Raw genomic sequence first — 19,693 nt, forward strand, 5'->3', positions numbered from 1 at the left:
GTATATGCCTTGGTATATTTCATTTTCTTCTGCGGCTTTACAATATTATTCTGTCTGAAATCTTTGAATGCATTTTAAATGTCCTGAAAACACAATCAAGCAAGGTAATCTTGCCTTCTTTATTTTCAGTGCTTTTTCATTAAAATTTCCCTATATACATTTATTTAATGGTTTGATCATATTTAAGTTAAATAGTGTTGATTTTGAACTGGATGGTTTTTAAATGAGGCCTATATCATGCCATTTACAGTACATTAAACAACAGCAGATGGTTTTCCAATAGCCTTCCCATACTGTAGGTTATGCATTAGACATGATCAACGTTTCATTACACCACTCCAGTGAAGCAAAGCATAACAAAATCAATTTCTTCATTCACGGTGTCTTCATCAATATGAATTCATGAATAAAAAACAGGTAGAACTAGCTACTTAAAAATCAAACAGTGTTTGCTGACCTGATGTTTATTCACAAGTTATGGTTTAAATTCAGATGAATTCACCACAGTTTATGCACTGTGGTGCCAAAATGAACATCGAGTACATTCCTAAGAGGTTCTGAATGTCACAGAGTGTGCATATTTCAAGGGTGTGAAGAGTTTCACCAACAAACTGGTAACAGAACAACAAATTCATGATATAATTAAAAACTTTTTTATGTAAAGTTATTAGCTGCTATTCTCATTATTTCTGTCAGTCAATATTACTAATAACTTAAGGACAGTATGTCAAAATACTGTCAATTAACTAGGTTATTAAAAATGCAAGCAATAATATACAGTCAACTCAACCAGCCTTGATGACAGACAGTCAGAATACATTTTTCACAGAAGCATGTAATAAGCATTTATTGTAAGATATCTTTAAATATAATGACCTCCCCAACTCAATCCGAGCAGCCGAGTCCTTAGCCATCTTCAAGAATCGGCTTAAAACCTTCCATCTTTATTTGACCCTCTAACTCTAACACTCAATATTCTAATTCTATTCTTAAAAAAAAAATCTAACTACCTTTCTAATCTTTTTGTATTCTAATTTCTTTTCATTTATTATGCAATTGTGTGTGTGTGTGTGTGTGTGTGTGTGTGAAGACCTCTAACACTAGCTTGCTCTGTTCTTTTTTTATTCTGTCTGTTTTGTTTTTATTTATTATATTATTTAAAAGCCCATGCTAGGTGTACTGTGTTAAACTAACTGAGACTTGTTATAGCACTTATATATCATTGCTCTTTTTGTTGTTTTTGATTGCTTCCACTGTCCTCATTTGTAAGTCGCTTTGGATAAAAGCGTCTGCTAAATGAATAAATGTAAATGTAAATATAAGGTCACCTTTGATTATTTTAACATTATTTAAGTCTTTAATGGAATACATTGGTCAAATCTGGGTATAAGTAAAATATGGGGGAAAATATAAATGTAATATAATATAAAAATACATAATATATTTGATATAAAATACATTTTATTTTAGATGTTATTTTCTATAAGAATTTTGGAGTTTTTCTCTATCTGCCATAAAAGAGAGACCTATTTTGTCTTTAAATGTTACATACGTAAACTCAAATATGCCAAGATAATTTGTACATATTAACTGTACATAATTATAAAATTTATGTTTAATATTACATTTTATTAAATGCAATTTAATATGTACTGTAACATATTTAATTCATCTTTTTACATTTGTGTTATATAGCAGTAAGAATATGCTTAATTCAAATATTATAATTTTTTACAAATCTGCATTAGTATTGTATTTTAAAGCAGCACTGTCACATACAACATACGATGACTATTTTGAAGAAGAGTTATCAAGCTCTGAACATACAAAACATTTTATTCAGTGCAGCTTCTTAAATGTACAACAAATAATAAACAGACGGGTAGCAGGATAAAATGCATTTATATACATTTGTATTTTACTCCAGTATCCATTAGAGCACATGGTTCCATATTGTAGTTAATATACATAGCCACATAACATGCAGCGTCCATAATCCCCCATGCATTAAATATGCTTCATACAGGTACATACATACATACATACAACAGAAGATGATTTTGATCAAAATGATAAACAGTGGCTGCTACCTGACCACTGAGGACTAGAAAGAACAATAAGAATACATTTTCACACACAAATTATTTACTATTTTGATTTAGCCCTGTAAAATAATGGAAGCTTTCTCTTGCTTGGTTTTCATTATATTTTTGTTTACGAAAAAGAGGGTGGGGGGGCTGGAGCCTGCCCTGTTTTTACGGAAATCTTACCGCGTTGGCATTAATCAATCATTTAAAATTTCTCCAATATGCTGAGTTCCCAAATTAGAGGGGAAGTAAAGGAGGACATTAACAGAAATAAAAGCAGGGACACACAGCGAATAGCCTTCTTCTATCCTGAATACATTTTCTCTGACTAAATGACATTCACTCTTGCGGTTTTCTCAACCATCTGTCTGAGGGAGCTGAAATTACACAAATTGACTTACCTCCATACAAAGAGACTAATGAAATCTTTGGTGTGCAGAAAGACCGAACCCTAAATCTGTTTAATTTGCAGAATAACAATGTGTGGCTGAAAAGACAGAAAAAGAGAAGCAAGGAGCAAAATGCCTCGTCTAAAAAGCACACAACAATGAACCACTGCCTCAAAAAAGCTGAGCTGAAATACTTGTATCATATGTCCAAAAACCTTTGGGATTTCCGTCTCTATATACCGATAAATGGTTCGCACAAGCTGCTATTGTCAGATTGTAGGTGACTTAGCACTATGGAGAAGGCATCCCTAAGAAAGAAATGGAGCAAAACACAAAAGTAGGTGTTCTAGAAGAATCTGTGAAAATGCCACAGGAGAAAACCACAGCTCTGTTTGCTACACATGGAAACAGGGATCGCCCGCAAATGGACACAGATCCCTACATCAGAAGGATGGCTTGGTTTGTTTGTCTCACGAGGTTGACCTGCAGAAGATTGTACAATGCAGGTATGCACTTGTGTTCTCATCACAGTGATTTCAGGAAATACTAGCTAGCAACCAGCTAAGGGTTTCACTGCACTCTTGTAATAAGGTTTGTGCTGTTTAGTTGATAGTAGAGTCCAGCAGCTGTACAGCAGCAGACCACAGTTGTGCCCTTTGGTTATGTTGACTTATTCTGGTTCAGAGTCTTGCCACCATTGAGCATAGCTGAGGCGCTGCGGCTCTTGGTTGGAGTGCCACTTCCGGAGCGGGAGAACTCAGTCAGGTCGTGGAGCGACGGCTCTCTGTACATGGCAACTATATGAGGGAAACGAAAATAACAGATCTCATGAGTCTCATGTTCTGTTTGTAGAACCTTATTAGTACATCAATGACTTCTATTAGTGCATACACAGCACTATAGGGATGGGAATCACAAGGAATTGAATGATTCCTGTTCCTTAAGGCTTTCAATTACTGATTCATTTGAATTTGAGGAAGAAATATTTGGAAAACAGGACTGACATTCTGATGCCAAATTTTTTTTTAATGCTAATAAATGTAGGAACATATTTAATATATATATATATATATATATATATATATATATATATATATATATATATATATATATATATATATATATATACACACACACACACACACACACACAAACAAAGAAACCGCTCCAACTTATTCATAGTTGTCTTTTATTCACTAAGAATAACATCTCTGAAGAGTCTTCGATTCGGGAACGGCTGCTTCACGACCAGTTAACAAGTTCCATGCAACTGGCACTAGGGGTCAAATACGACAAACTTAAGCCCCGATCAGACAGAACGCTTTTGCAGTGAGAGGCACCTTTTTATAATTGTTTTCTATTGGCAGTGTGTGCGTTTTGTGCACTGTTCAGGAGCCCCGGGTGCCTCACCTTTTTGCTACCTGCTGCGCCTTGTGTTTTTGAAGGAGCAGTCTGAGCGCCTGAAGTTAAAAAAATTTATAAACTACAGAAAAGCGCCCAACGTCATTGCTATTTTTTTCCCCATTGTCCAATTGACTGAATGGAGAGGTGGGCCTTCTGTTGTGGTGACAGAATTTTACATTTGCTTGGAACGTCCAGAGACTGTAATGATGGAGGAGAAACTTGGTGGCTGTTGCAGGTTACCCGGAGCTGTATTTTATTTTATGTTTTAGTTTATGCTGACAGTTTAATTAACAGCAAATCAAAGATTTTATATCATATTATATATATATATATATATATATATATATATATATATATATATATATAATTATTTTTTTTTTTATTTTAATTTTTTTGCATTTCTCACCTCATGCTCATAGTTTTGATTACAATGCATCATATCCGGTCAGCCTAGCCATAATAGTTCAAATATTTTAATGCAACCAGGGCACAAAACAGATATAAAAATCTCAGCATACACACACATGAAGCGAAATCCACTCAGCTCAAGTGGAAATGAATAGCTTCCAGTCTGTCGGAGTAGAACATCATGAAAATCATTTGAACCAGTTCCAAGTAAGTACTCTATGCAGCACAAAAACACCTGCTTGCAATAAAAATTATTTTGTGCTGCATGAATACACCATAACTTTATTTAAAATCTAATTGCATGGTGCTTCCATGCTCATTTAAAGCAGACTAATGTCTAGCCATCTATCCGTAGCTTCACTTATGACTGCACACAAGCAGCTGCAGTTTTTAAATTCCCAACTGATTCAGACAGTTCTGAGAAAGAGAGGCACCAATTTATTTCAAGGAGGAAAAAACTGCATATTTCTACAAGGGGTAAAATAAGGTGTGGCTATACATCTTCTTTATGGACTGTTTTCTCTTCAATGGGAGAGTCATATTGGAGAAGAAAATGTACTCTGGTTAATAAAGATAATTATTTTCATATTAACATTCTATTGTATTTTGCCTAAATTAATGAAAAATAAAACTTAAACTTAAAAAAAACTAAAATCTGTCATTTTGAATGCTGCAAGTGAATTTAGTCACCACAACCTTATCATATACAGAATTTGAGAATATCCATTTTTAAGATTACATAATATAATAATGTTCTTAAAGAATACCTTTAACTGGCCCTTAGATGAAAAGAGGGGAAATGAACATGAACAGTTAAATTTCAATTAAATTCAATTTCAAAATAACTAATGCCAATTAATTAAAACAACAGCAAAAATAAAAAAAGCTTATAAAACGTGTAGTACTATTATATAGCACTTCAAACAAAATCTGTTTAGAAAGTTAGTTAAGCTGTTAACATGTTTACAGCAGTTATACCAGTTTAATGGCACAGATGCCCCCTTCAGCACAATCACATATTTGCAAGTTTGTACAATACAAGCTTGCATTTGCAACACATCTGCATTTTTATCTCTTCGAAGGGCACATTTCTGTCCTTAACACCAAACAACTTCAGAGACATGCTGGAAAGCCAACAAGTTACTTGAATCCTTGCACTACACTCAGCCAAAATCTCCTCAGTCTAAAATAGATATTTTTAGAAAGCTATCAGCCTGACGATCGGTACAGAAGACACTTGAACAAACCTTTGAGGGGTTTGGGAATGAAGTGTGCAGCCGGCTTGGTCTTCTTTACGTGGTTGCCCTTCATGATTTGACCCTCTTTGTTGAGACCCAGGTACCAGCCTCGTCCTGACTGCTGCTGCCGATAGATCATTGATGAGTATGTCACGTAATAGTTCTCAAACACTGACTCTTTGAATTTGCACTCTGGCGTGAAGTGCTCCTGTGAGAGTGAAATAGGCAGACATAAAAGAAAAGAGAAAAATTTGTACATGTTTTGGATGAGTATTTTTCATAAGAGAGAGAAAGAAATGTGTGTGCAAGCTCATAGGGAGATAAAGAAAGCGAGAGCAGACAAATTTGGGATGAAGATGGTCCAGACCAGCCTCGTCGATATCACACATCACCTCTTCATGATTTGTCTTTAAACCTGAAGGTAAACTCCTCTGATTGGAACTGTAATAAGTGGTCTAAACATGGTAGCACGTCTTCGCGTGTGCTTTCATTCTAGTTTGTGGTAAAGACTGATTACCATTAAACTCCTGAGGCCTGAAACACTTTGACTCATTCCTGTGGATCAATACATTCATCCTGGGGAAAACAACCTCTCAAAATCAACAAGGAGATATGTGTATATCGGCACGACCATGGGTGTGGGTTTGAGTATGGGCCCTTTGCACATTATGGTGTTTTTAGAAGCAAAGTTGCCATACACTGTAAAAAAAGTGTAAATAATGATTATTGGAGTAAGTTTTACTAAAGAATACAATTTCAGTCGTTCTACTACAAAATTCATTTAAATAAATGTGCTGCTTGCCGTTCCTTTGTAATTGTGAAAATTACTAGCAATTTTCAGTGTAGTTGAGTAATCTTCAGTGGTGGTGAATAGAAAGAACAACATTCTTCCATTGCATTCCCATTTGAAAAAAAAAAACCACAATAGCGTCTCTGACTTTCCAAATGAGGAAAGGATTTTGAGAGATTGATTATATCAGTAAAGAGAAATATGTCAAATTTGCAGTCATTACCCTAAAACACCCTAAAAGCAGCATTATCTAGTTTTCTGATATTTCATACCAAAGTAATATAGCCCAAGTATATAGTCATAAATGTATGTTACATTGTTAAATGAAAATATATAAAACTTAGCTAGATTTACAATGTTAATAATTGTGGAAAACGCATCATCACAGTCTGTGAAAAAGAGTCAATTTCTGTGGGCAGGTGGTCAGACGTGAACCCACACACAGCTGAAATACAAAGGTACAGTGTAAACTGTTTCCGCATTATGAAAGCACAGATCTGGCCAAGACTTTCAAAGCCCCTGCAAATCTTTAGCGATCTTCTAATGCCAGCAATGTAACGCAAAATGAAGGAACATTGACAGAAGCACTTATTGGCACAGCACTAAATTATTAATCTTGCCACAGCACATTTAATCAAAGGAAAGAGGCGAGGGAGGCACTCGCAAAACAGAATATGCATTAGAGCATTATTGTGATTTCTCTGTATTTAAAAACTGCAGAGTAGATATTGGGAGGGAAACCTTGGCTATGATGATGATCTCCCATGAGCTTTCTATAGATAGCATTCAAATACAAAGCAATTATATGAAGTGTGAATAATATTTGTGTGAATGTGAGGTGCTAACAAGCATGTCTAAATATGCCATTATCTTCTCTTTGAATATGAGTATGATACAATGCTGTGAAAAAATAAGAGAGGCAGATGGTGTTTGGGCAGGAGTTGGATCTCATTAACTCTTCAGTTCATCGATCGCCTGCTGTCTGGAGTCCAACCTGCAACCTTTAAGTTAACAGCATGGATCCTCAGGCATCCATGATGCTGTCTAAGACATAGATGAGAGCAAAATGACAGCAGCAGAGATGAAATGTGGGATGTTTACTACTGCCCTGAACTCAGAAGAGCCCACGATGTGTAGGAGGGACTCGCATAGATGCACTACTCCCTTAAAAATAAAGGTTCTTTATTGGTTCCCAAGAAGAAATTTTAACATCGTACAAAAGGTTCTTTATGTTGGAAAAAGGTTCTGTAGATTATTAAAATGTTCTTTAGAATAAAGCTTTTTTTAAGAATTGTTCACTGCAAGGTTCTTTGGGAAACCTGAAATGGTTCTTCTATTGCATCGCAATAATAATTGAAAAATAATGAACCATTATTTTTAAGAGTGTATAAAAAAGATTGCTACACTTACAGAGGTGTACAGGTAGCCTTCATTGTTCATGGCCAGGTAGAGCTTGGTCTGGACACCCTGTATAGCCACCACCCGCAGCCCAACGGGGATGAGGTTGAAAATAGCTGTGAAGTTACAGTACAAAACAGAATTGAACACACAAGAAAGAAGCATGTCAGCATGGTCATGTTTAAACATGTTATGTATGGTGAACTGACCATAGCTATTATCTTCCTCTTTTGTACCATCGATGGTCCCATCAGCTTGGAGTTGTAGATGAAAACCTTGCCGACTGTAGAGCTTGGTGACTATCCCCTTGAGCTGAGGCTCTGTAGAATTGAGACAACACAATTTAGGAGAGGTGGAGGGGGGGGGGGGGGGGGGGTGCCACAGCAGATGTATATGGGGTGATGAAGAATAGAATGTCCAGCACAAAAATGCACAGAAATTAATGTTGGAAAACCATAAAATGTGAAACATAGTGAGTGCTGGTGCAAACAGGACCCAGGCGTTTGCCAAGCATGCCTCAGTGTTGAGGTGATAGATAACTATAGCTTATATAACATATATTTCAGTAATATTCGGATTCCAGTTAAACCATTCTGAATTTGAGTTAAAAAAAAAACTTTATTTCTTTATTGTATACAAGAGAAAATGCAAAAAAAAAAAAAAAAAAAAAGGAGCAGCGAGGATACAAATGACGTTGCTTATCCATTTTGTGCAACTGATATTTGATGATGTCACAAATGTCACAAACAATATTCCAGTAAATTATAGTAATTCTCTTTTTTTTCACCTGCAGTTGTTAAAAGAGGTATTTCTACCTGATCTGACTCTTAGAATAACTTTAATAGATGCAAAGCAAGGTCAGGATTGTTCAATCATATTAAATAATAATTTTGTTTATTTACATTTTGCTATTATTTATTTTACTATTATTAATAATGTTTCACATTTTTTATATGGTTTTGCACTATTTTCACTTGTAAGTGTTGTATTTTCAGTGCTCTGAAGAATACAGCAACAAATATTCAAAAAAAATTTATGTCATTCAAAAAATTGTTAAGTTAATTTGCATGTTACCACATTTTCCATGACCCAAGTTCAGCTCTGCCTCAACCTACAATTTAAAGCTAAGAATTACTCTTACTCTCCCAGTTATTTAAGGCAGCTCGAGAGGTCTCTAAAGTGGTTAAAAATTAAGGTTCATGAAGGTTTGTGAAGATCCTTTAACATCCATAGAACCTTTTCATGGCACAAAAGGTTCTTTAAAGTAAAAAAAAATTTGTTCACACTAAGGAACATTTACTCTTTTAAAAACTATTCACTAAAAGATTATTTTGGAAACCAAACTGCAAAAACACCCTTTTGGAGCCTTTATTTCTAGTAGTGTACCAACCAGAAACCCACTATATGAATTATTCTAAACAAGATACACATTTATTATATTTATTGTAAAATTATAAGTAAATACAACACTGAATGAGAGACCAGCCAGCATGCTCATTCCAACAAAATACTCAATATAAGCAATGAAAATCCATCAAATTAAAGTCAACATAACCTAAAGAGTGCCACAAATCTCAGTTTAGCCAAATCTCTGATTCAAACTGCGTAGACTGCATACTATCTAGTGTAGAACAAGTGATGAGCTGTGTGCTCTGGTGATATTGCAACATCAGCTCTAGTTCAGAGAGAAGCCAGTGCTCAAAAGCAGTGAACTGTGAAATTCTTGTTACTCTGTCCAGCGGATCTTAGTTTACAGTTCAGACTCCTTCAAATTTTTGTCACAATTTCTTAACTCAGTCAACTATGACGATGATGAGGATGGAGATGATGAAGATGATTGATGGACTTGAGTATCTGGGTAAAGTCTGCTCAAAAGAACACATAACATCAGACCTGGCCGCCTTCTCTTGCGTTTCTTTGAGCCAAAGAGTTTGACGCGTGAGAAAAAGTTGAGCCTGCTGGGCTTCTCGCAGTTCCCTATGCTCTTATTGGGGCTGCTGGCGCAGCGGTTGGCATTGGCTTTCTCGCGCTCCCTCGCCTGCCTCTTCTGCCGAATGAGGGAGCTGGCGATCGCTGCGGCTGTAGCCAGTTTGGCGTTTCGTTGTGGCGACGCGTCCCAGATTAAAAATGACCATATGTTGTGTATGTTAAAGTCCTGTGTGCTCAGAACATTGTCACTGAGGAATAAAAATCAATACTCCGTGACGGTGCGTACGGGTCATTTCAGAAGTCCGCTGTTGTCCCTACAAGGATTAAGCATATTTCTCCTGTTGACAAATCACTTAGTTTGAATCCTTTACAGTCGCTTCATTCCGCGTCGGCTGTTGTGCCCCGACATGGTGCAGCAGATCCCGGACAGCAGCTCCTCTTCTCCTCTCCAGGGAAAAAAGCTGCCTTCTAGAAAACGTTGCCTTTTTGTTGCGCGTTTGTGGGAGAGAGAAACGCGTGCCATTGTGCCATGATCCAACGCTTTACTAAGCCATGCGCTGAAAAATGAGCACCTGTAACACACCGCGGCTGAGGAAATAATTAAATATTGTCTTCATCTGAGAAAACAGAGAGAGCGAAAGAGAGAGGGAGATTGTGTCGGAAAATAGAGAACAAGAGGTCCCCGCCTTTCAATAACGCAGCCTTTAATTGAAGTTGAGTGGATTAATCGGCTTCCCTTGCAGATGTGCTCGTTTTCAGCAGTGGAGATCTGCATAGGTAACTAACAGATACCCCGTCCCCGTTCCCCAAGACCGCCCAAAATATGGAAATTCAGAGGCGTATGAAACAGCGTCTGAACTTAGGTGTCAGCAGTATGATCCAAAAAATTAAAATATCCACATCCACTAGTGCGGAGATTCCAGATTGCTCTCTTTTCGACACTGGGCTGGAATGCAGCAGCAGCAGCTCGTTCCCTTCACAGTGGTTCCTGCAGCAGCACGGCTTCAGCGGGTGCATGGTGACAGACAGCCAGAGAGACGTGACTGTGGTCTTCAACAAGCCGGCGTGTATAAACAGGCAATAAAAAAGCCTCCTGTAGACGAGCGGCCTTTTTGGCACACATAGACTACGTCATTCGTAGTCCTTTCATTGTCATACATGTTTTGTGTTGTTTTATAGAATGACGCTGTAAAAATGTTTAGTTAAATGTATATACATGTTTTACAGACAAAAGTGGTTGCTTCAATTATATCTAATTTAATGCTATAATGTTAAATTACCAACTAATCAATCTCCAGCTACTATATAATAACATAAACACCATCAGAGTAACAATAATGCAGTAAACATGAACTAAACAACATTCTGTGCAATGTAGCATAAAACACATAATAAATAACTACAAAAATAAAAGAAACTAACTTTTTCATTAAAACTTTACACAGGGGGATTCTGGGAATGCCACTTCAACATCTGTTAACGTGGACTATACTTTTTACTTATAGAAATTTGTTTACAAATAAATATCAAAGTATATTATTGCCTATTATTGTAAATATTTTTTGTCTGCAAATTATGAGATAATTCATAAAATAAAAACACCTACAGTAATTTTTACACTTTTAAAAATATATGAAATGTTGAAAATACTCTTTCTGTATATGGTAAAGTAAACTGCATTAAATTTAATATATTTTTACATTATTTTCAATTAACCCTCAACCTATAGGTAAATTCAGTCATATTAAATAATATTTTTCACTGAATGCTAAATTTTTACATTGCATAAGGATGGGTGGTGTTAACGAAGTACACAGCGGAAATATATTTTTTAAACTCAGATCCTTCTTTGAGAAAACATCTAGAAAAATCTTGTGACCCACTTAAGATGAATTTCAGTTGCACTGGTAAATTTCAGCACCATGGACAGCACTAAAGACCCACACCTCTCTGTTAGTTACAAACAAAGCCATTCAACCCCTCAAACATGCTATCATCAGCTTAGAAATGTCTATACCTCATTCAGTTGTCTAACTCCTATTAAGAAAGTCTTTAGGATTGGATTTCTACAGATATCTAAAAGTGTACCTGATACAGATCTTCTCAAGGGAAACGCCATGCTACTCTCAGAGGCATCCAGAGAATGCTTTTATTTTTTCGCACTTCTTCATAGTGTGCAAAGCAAGAAAAAGGGCGTTGCAAACTTTCAACTAATTCTCATGAGAATTCTGTCCATTAAAAGCAGATTGTTATCGGCTATTATTGAAGGACCACTATGAGCTTAGGGCGCCTTATCAATGATTCATCAGATGCATCTGTGCTACTGCCAAATCTAACATTCTCTTCAGGGTCATTCACAGCAAGAAGCTAAAGATAGGTAAAAGCAGAGAGAGCAAACACTCTCAAACCTTTGTTGAGATAAATGAATCCTAATCACAAACCTGAGGATTTGCTTAAAAGTATATGCTCAAAATATCCCGCTTATAGTAAATAACAGATTACAGTATTAGTGTTGCCAAGGCAGCATCATGAGAAATAACAGGGCAATAAATAAAACCCTTTTGGATAAAAAAAAGTCCTGCTTCTAAATATTATTCTTGGTAATAAATCTGTCAGAGCTCTGGCTGGTATGCAAGCTCTGAAAACCATGCACAGTTTAGGAACAGTTCAGAAAAGCAGAGCAAACTAGCTACATGTTCAGAGAGGGACTAATGAGATACCGCATAATGAAGAAACAGGGTTTTTTCATCAGGAAGGGTGAATTGAATTTGTCTGGCCCTCCTTCCTGTTATGTGTTGGGCCTATATCCAACACAACAAAGCATATTTTACTGCTCCTCTAATGCAACTAATATAATGTGAGTTTAAGAATCTAATCAAAGTTGCTGTCATACACAAGTGTTTTATGTAATCCTAATGCTTTTGCAGTCTCTATATTACTCATTCACAGCAAATCTCAAGCGACTGTGAATTCTATCAATTCTTTATGTCTTTACTCATAAGGGACCCCGAGCTGGAGCACTTTTTATTTTCTACATTCTGTATTCTCTATGTTGCTATTGACAAATATATTGTCTTTGTTGGGGACTGAATTTAATTAGCCAGGCAATGATATAATTATAAATTCTTGATCTAATTTATACGGGCTATTAAACCATGGTTTACTTAAACCTAAACTATCTCAAATCTTGTAATGATACGAAAAGATAGATAGTCTCAAAAGGGCATAAAAATATCTTTAAAACGTATATATATGATCAAAACAGATTTGGCTAAACGTATTTACATGTTTAACCTAAACAGTTAGAAAATACTTTAGTTATATGCTTTTTTTTTTTTTTTTTTTTTTTTGTTTGACACTTTTCGAGTAGAAACAACAACCCCACCCTAAAGCTGATCTCAAAGAGCACCACTAGATGGCGCTAAAAGATGTCAAATGAGCTCAGAGGGAACGCTGGGCTCATCCAAAGTCCCTTTCAAGGAAAGTCTTGGTGGCCACTATCTCGGGAATCCAAAAAGAAGTCCTATCTGAATGAATGGGGGAATCCTAAAATTAAAAAAAAAATCAAATTTAAATTACATATTTAAAATCAGCAACAAAATCTTAAATTAACTACCCCATAAATGTTGTTCCTTTTGCTCAAATAGCAAAAAAAAAACTTATTTTTTAGGTTCAACAATGCGTATGTGCAGTCCTAAACTCAAAGCTGAACATTCATAAGCGGAGCTTCTAACTGCTGCAGTGACGCAATGACTTTACCGATCAGTAATTGGCTCTTTCATTTAGAAGGCGGGACTTATTCCATCTCCATGTTGCACGTTGGAGTTTCTCCCATTCATAAGTAATAGAGTGAACCGTCTTTGTACATCCCCAGTCTTTCGCTCATCATTTCATCCAATAGCTCCTGATGTGCGCAATAAAACAGACTTGGGTTTGAAATACAATCAGTGTATACATGCAGGAGTAACAACTTGTGAGGGTCCAGACGTGAAGGCGTACTGATTCCCTTTCTATTCAGTAACGTTAATTAAATTTAATAATAGCACTTGCGCATTGACATAATAGCATGTGTTGCAATGGACACTTTTCACATTTCCGTGTTTCTCAAAAGCGGACGTTGTCAAAGTTGGGAAAACTTTTATAATGAATGTAAACTACAACAAATATAATTTTTTCCTACCCATTTGGAAAAGGAAAAATGACAGCATTTCTATGACTTAACAAAAAGAGGGGCAAACTATTTGGAGATTGTTTACATTAGCAAAGTCCTTTTAAGACAAGTCATGTCCTTTTAAGATGGTGGCCATCTTTGAAACGCCTCTCAGGCATGCACGTGTAACTCCTATTTATTTGAATGGGGAAACATAAAAATTCTCCAAAACTGTTTACTAAGCTTATTATTAAATTTCATCATTGAAATCACCAAAGTGATCAGACAACAACTGTGCCATAAATGTTGTTACTTTTGCTCAAAAGTCTTATTTTTCAGACTAGATCAGCCAGTGCGCATGCGCAGATCTGAGCGTACGTCTGACTGTTTCTATAGAAACCGGGACTTTAACTGGAGCTGCAGTGACGCATGACTTTACCAATTAGCGACTGGCTCTTTCATTCAGAAGGCGGGGCTTCCTGTAATTGAGCGGCCATATTGAACATTGCATTTTTCCCATTCAAAACTATAGGAGTGACATGTCTTGGCTATTCTATAGTCTTTGACATTAGCAAGAAGAGATCAAGATTTTACATTTTACATTTGCTGCCACCATTAAAAACTCTATCCCAGCAGCACTGAGTAGTTAATGCCATAACACAGTACAGAGTTATAAATGTACAGTAAAAATGAAAAACATTACTCGATTTTAAGACTCCCTTAAAATACGGAATCATGTACTAAGACTGATGGAAAATGAAAAGTTGCGATGTAACTACAGAAGAGTCAAATTTTAATTTTGGAAAAATATCGTAACTCTTATCATAATTTTTTGAGCAAGATGCTAATGGTCTAATCAGATTCAGTCATCTATGCTAAATTAAGCTAAAAGTGCTACCACCAGACCCAAAGATTGGCTGAATGGATTTGAAAATGGTAAAACTCCACAACTTTAGGGGAGTTGGAAAATTAGGCTATTTTCATAAATAGTATAGTGTTCCATTAGAGGTAAATTGTTGCATCACATATTGATTTGATATGAGACACATAATTTTACCTTTAAAGGAACACTTCACTATTTTTTTTTATAATGCAATTTGTCCCGTATTTTACAAATGCCAACACAAAGTTGAAACGATAAAAATGAGTATTTTCACCGTTTTAATACTATTATCAATTATAATGAAATTAATTTCATAAAAATTATTAGAGAAGCTAATTTGCACTTGATTGCATTTTCTTGTGAAGCTTTCAGTTGCTTATGGTGGACTGTCTGAATTAAAGGGTAAGTTAAAATTTGTTGAAGCATCGAAAATACAAACTACGACTTTATTCAGCATTGTCTTCTCCACCGGGTCTGTTGTGAGCGCGTTCACAACACTGCAGTGTACAGTAGTGATGTCCGGTTCACGAACAAATCATTCGATTTAACCGGTTCTTCTTGAACCAGTTCACCAAATCGATCTGAATCGTTTGAAACGGTTCGCATCTCCAATAAGCATTAATCCACAAATGACTTAAGCTGTTTTTTTACTTTTTTAACGTGGCTGACGCTCCCTCTGAGTTAAAACAAACCAATATCCCGGAGTAATTCATGTACTCAAACAGTACACTGACTGAACTGCTGTGAAGAGAGAACTGAAGATGAACACCGAGCCGAGCCAGATAATGACTCGTTCTCGAGTCAAGAACTGTTTCTGTCGGACGCGTCCGATTCGAGAACCGTGGAGCTGATGATACTGCGCATGCGTGATTCAGCGTGAAGCAGAATGATACACAGCGCATCTGAACCGAACTGATTCTTTTGGTGATTGATTCTGAACTGATTCTGTGCTAATGTTATGAGCGCAGGTAAACCGAAGGCTTGAATAAAGGGCAATCATCGCCAATGACGTCATTACGTGGAGCGCAAAAGAACCGGTGAACCTTTTATTGAAATGAACTGTCCGAAAGAACCGGTTCGCGGAAAAGAACCAAACTTCCCATCACTACTGGTGATCCGAAAACCGATGCAACCGGTTCTTGCCTTGAGAATGAGTCAATCTTTCCCTTTAGAGGGATAGTACACCCAAAAAAAGAACATTTTGTCATTGTTTACACACCCACAAGTTGTTCCAAAGCTGTTATAATTTTTTTCTTCTGTTGAACATAAAATTTATACTTTAAAGGATGTGGTAGCCAAACAGCTTCTGGTCCCCAATGTCTCCATAATATTTTTCTCAACTATGGAAGTTACTGAGGACCAGCAGCTGTTCAGTTACCCACATTCTTCAAAGTATCTCCTTTTGTGTTCAAAAGAAAAAAAACACAGACATCGAAAAACCTGGGTAAAATATGACAGAATTTTTTTTTTTTTCATTTACAACGCATGTTATTTCCGGTGTCTTAGTAGGTTGTAGATGATAAAAAAGAATGTCAGTAGTCTTTGCTTATTTATCATAAAACAGTCTTATGTGAAATAACCACTGAAAGTGCTCATCAGGCAGAACTAATAAACTTTCATCTCGACAAACCTTCAGTATTTTCTTTTTTCTTTAAAACGAAGAGTTTCCAGAATGGACAGCAAAAGAGCTCCTGACATTTACTATGAAAGGGTAAGTTTTCTTTTTTATCTACAGCAAGCGACTTAGTTGACTCCGTCCGCAACAGAATGTACTCACTGGCATCTTGAATGGTGTATACTTAAACATAACAGAAACATACAGAACAACAAGTATTATGAAAAATTCTGGTATGACATAATATAGACTAGACATCATTTCTACACAATATACTGATTCATGTGAGCATCCATGTACACACACAAACACACACAGAGAGAGAGAGAGAAAGAGAGAAAGAAAGAGACAGATACACACTAACAGTAACAAGAGACACACAGCGGGAGTCCGAAAACCATAAAAAGAAACCAAATGAGTTTAGAAAGAGGATACTGACATATGGTGGTAAAGCCATGTGTTTAATGAAATCTACACTACAGTATATTCTTCAGTATTTCTACAACAGTATTCAATTAAACTGTCATGAAAATTATAAACGATAAATAAGTGACTAAGCTGAACACAGATCTGTATCTTATCTGTACAGATCTGTGGCTACAGATCTTATAGCCACATACTATAAGATTTTTCCGGAGGAGTCTTGTTTACACGTAGTGTGAAACATTATGATTCATTTTTGTCAGTGACACTTTTACGAGATTACAAAGTATAAATCACTTAGGCTTCAACTTCAACATGAAAAATTTATTTTATTAGTATTAACATCACAGCGTGTTGTATCTTTGAAGGACACTATTAGGCTATAAAACATGGATGTACAGTGGTGTAATACACTGACCAGAATTAAACACTATGAAGGTGTTTTAAATGAACAGTGTGTTCAGTTAAAACTCCAAAGAAGCTTAATCTCTTATTTAAGCTGTATCCCCACAGGTCTATTAAATATAATAAAAATCTGTGTCTTTTTAATGACCCCTCATTTAACATGGCCTCAGTGTAGATGGGTAGATTGTTCCTCACTTTTCCATAACTTAATAAACGTTAATTAGTTTTTCCTGTAACAACTTAATCAAACCTAATCCTTTGTACAACCATTCATAGCTCCCTCTCAGGGTTTGTGAACAGCTATATTACCTATGATCCAACCACACTTAATTGCTTTTTGACCTTATATAAAAATGTATGCAATTAATGTCCAGTGAAAAGACCACTGTAGAGACTAAAAACTGAATGCATCTGCTTTATAGAGCATGCTGTGTATTTTTAATGAGGTACTTTCCGCCTCTTTGCCTCCATAGCAATAGGTACCCAGCCTACATCCGTGAACTGAAGCGCGCTGAGCGCCTGTCAGTCACTCTCAAGGAAAATAATACATTTATAACCCATTTCTTGCTATCAACGCCTTTTATTTAAAGAAAGTGCTTTTAATTAAAGCGTTTGTTTTGAGGTAAAGTGTAAAAAGAGTGGAAAGCTATTTTCGCTTCTCGTGAAGCGTACTCGAGTGTTACAGTAGATTTAAAGTGACCGCGCCACGGCTAATATGATGGCAAAATAAGCATCACACTTGTTGGTTTTGTTTGTCTATAAGCCGATATATTTTTATAATTTCGTGTTAAGTTACTTTCTGTAGAGGCCTAATAGATCGGTGGCTACTACCGCCGAGGGAATCAATATTTAATGATTTTCCGTGCGATGCTTGACATGCATAACCTTGTCTGCATAACCAGATCGTGAGCCATTTTTGCAGAATCATAAACAGCCAAATTTATATCAATACATGGAAAGCAAAAATGTTTACGCAAAATTATACATGTGACGTCTTACCCTTTGTTGCATCCTTATCTTCTTTCGTCTTTAGTAATGCTTTCCCGCTCATAGATCCCAGTTTTGATGAAGAATTCCTGATGTTAGCTCACACCAAATCGGTCCGATCATTTAAAACTGGCTCTTCAGTTAAACAGTGGCCAACCCCCCTTAAAGGAACCAGAGCACTGTTTATAACGGTTTCCCATAGCATGGTGTCTTTTTAAGTATATGTATATTTTAAATCAAAGAATACATGACATTCCTAATAAACCATTTATGTGTGTTTTTTTCCAATCACACTCATCAAATAAACCAAAAAAAAAAGAAAAAGAAAAGAAAAACCTTGAAATGAATTTAATACAGTGGGTTTTCATGCTGCTGAATCCTTACCGTTTGCTAGTCGTTATTATCTTATCTGGCAGGTGCTCATAGCGCTTTGTTCCATATGACAAAAAACAAGGCAGGAAAACAACAAGACGTGAAAAAAAATGTAACAAGTATTCTGATGAAATTAAAATGCAAAAGGCCACTTGCCAAGCTGTTTCAGTGTCGTTCGGTTTGCGGTTCGCAAGATTACAATTCGAGCGCTCATGATGTGCTTTGACACATCAATCAGTCCACATGGCGGTATCTCAACCCGCTACGCTACTATTGAGGTCGCGTTGTGGATCCCAGTCCCAAACTTCACCACGTGACGCGTGACGTCACCCTCCGCTGATGCTTCTGTCTTCAGAATACTCTCGAGTTGACAAACATGACGTAGAACATCTACGCTGAGTCATTCATTAGCTGAACTTAAAGATTCGTCTAAAGAGTGTCTACAGGCCAAGTGTTAAATATATAACCATAAGCAAGGTAATCTGTTAAACAATAATTTCAAGATTGAACAAAAATGACTAGACTTATATTAATTTAACGAGTGTTTATACTCGTTTGCTTTCATTAGCAAAAATAGTTGTTTGTTACATTTTGCTTTTAAAGGTGAGAATTGGTAACTAACTACCTTATTTCTAACCAAAAAGGTATTACATTTTCGTCTACTGCAAATGTGTTCTCCTGATAAATCGAGTTACACAACGATTAAAACTTATAATATGAAAATACTCTTGTTTGAGCAAGATGAATCCGTACATAGAAATGCCATAGAAATGGTTGACTAATTGGCCCACTGAATGACTATGTAGCCTAGTTTAAACTTCCCGTTTGACTGCCACTGACAACTCACAAATCTTGTTACATAAAAACGATGAAGCAAATTTTTTTCTTTTTTCATATTTTTTCAAGTTGCGTTGTCGGATATGATCACTATAAATAATTTAAAAAAAATGTTCCTTAAATGATATTCACTGTTGGGAAACTTATGTTGGCTTATTTTCCATGAATCACTAAAGAAGAACTGAAGTTTGGGGAGTAAAACCCCAAACATATTATGTATATTTCAACAAGGATTTTTTTTTTTTATGTTTATGTTGTCAAAGGTTGTAGTCGTTTGCCAAATAGCAATTCTCTGTACTTAGCACATTATGTCGGTGTTGTTTCTTTAATTTGAAAAGCATTACCTTGTTTAACACCCATGGATGTCTGTTATGAGGG

General features: G+C 36.1%; 1 protein-coding gene across 1 annotated transcript; it reads right to left on the reverse strand.

Moving 5' to 3' along the window:
• Positions 1-1,814: 1,814 nt before the first annotated feature.
• LOC132132590 (fibroblast growth factor 13-like) lies at positions 1,815-18,904 on the reverse strand. The gene is made up of 6 exons (XM_059545024.1): positions 18,491-18,904; positions 18,119-18,267; positions 7,924-8,034; positions 7,727-7,830; positions 5,536-5,734; positions 1,815-3,273 (listed from the first exon to the last, which is right to left on the reverse strand). The coding sequence occupies exons 2-6, from the start codon at positions 18,168-18,170 to the stop codon at positions 3,137-3,139; spliced, it is 603 nt and encodes a 200-aa protein (XP_059401007.1). The 5' UTR covers positions 18,171-18,267; positions 18,491-18,904; the 3' UTR covers positions 1,815-3,136.
• Between the last annotated feature and the right edge of the window lie 789 nt (positions 18,905-19,693).

This window comes from Carassius carassius, chromosome 49, assembly GCF_963082965.1.
Source record: "Carassius carassius chromosome 49, fCarCar2.1, whole genome shotgun sequence".
NCBI classification, from domain to species: Eukaryota; Metazoa; Chordata; class Actinopteri; order Cypriniformes; family Cyprinidae; genus Carassius; species Carassius carassius.

What these genes read in the sequence shown, in the direction of transcription:
- LOC132132590 (XM_059545024.1), bottom strand. Translation starts at nt 18,170, where the DNA reads ATGAGCGGGAAAGCATTACTAAAGACGAAAGAAGATAAGGATGCAACA. An exon ending in AGAGGAAGATAATAGCTATG is followed by an intron (nt 7,831 to 7,923) that starts GTCAGTTCACCA and finishes GTAACTTCACAG; the next exon opens with CTATTTTCAACCTCATCCCC. An exon ending in AAGGCTACCTGTACACCTCT is followed by an intron (nt 5,735 to 7,726) that starts GTAAGTGTAGCA and finishes TCACTCTCACAG; the next exon opens with GAGCACTTCACGCCAGAGTG.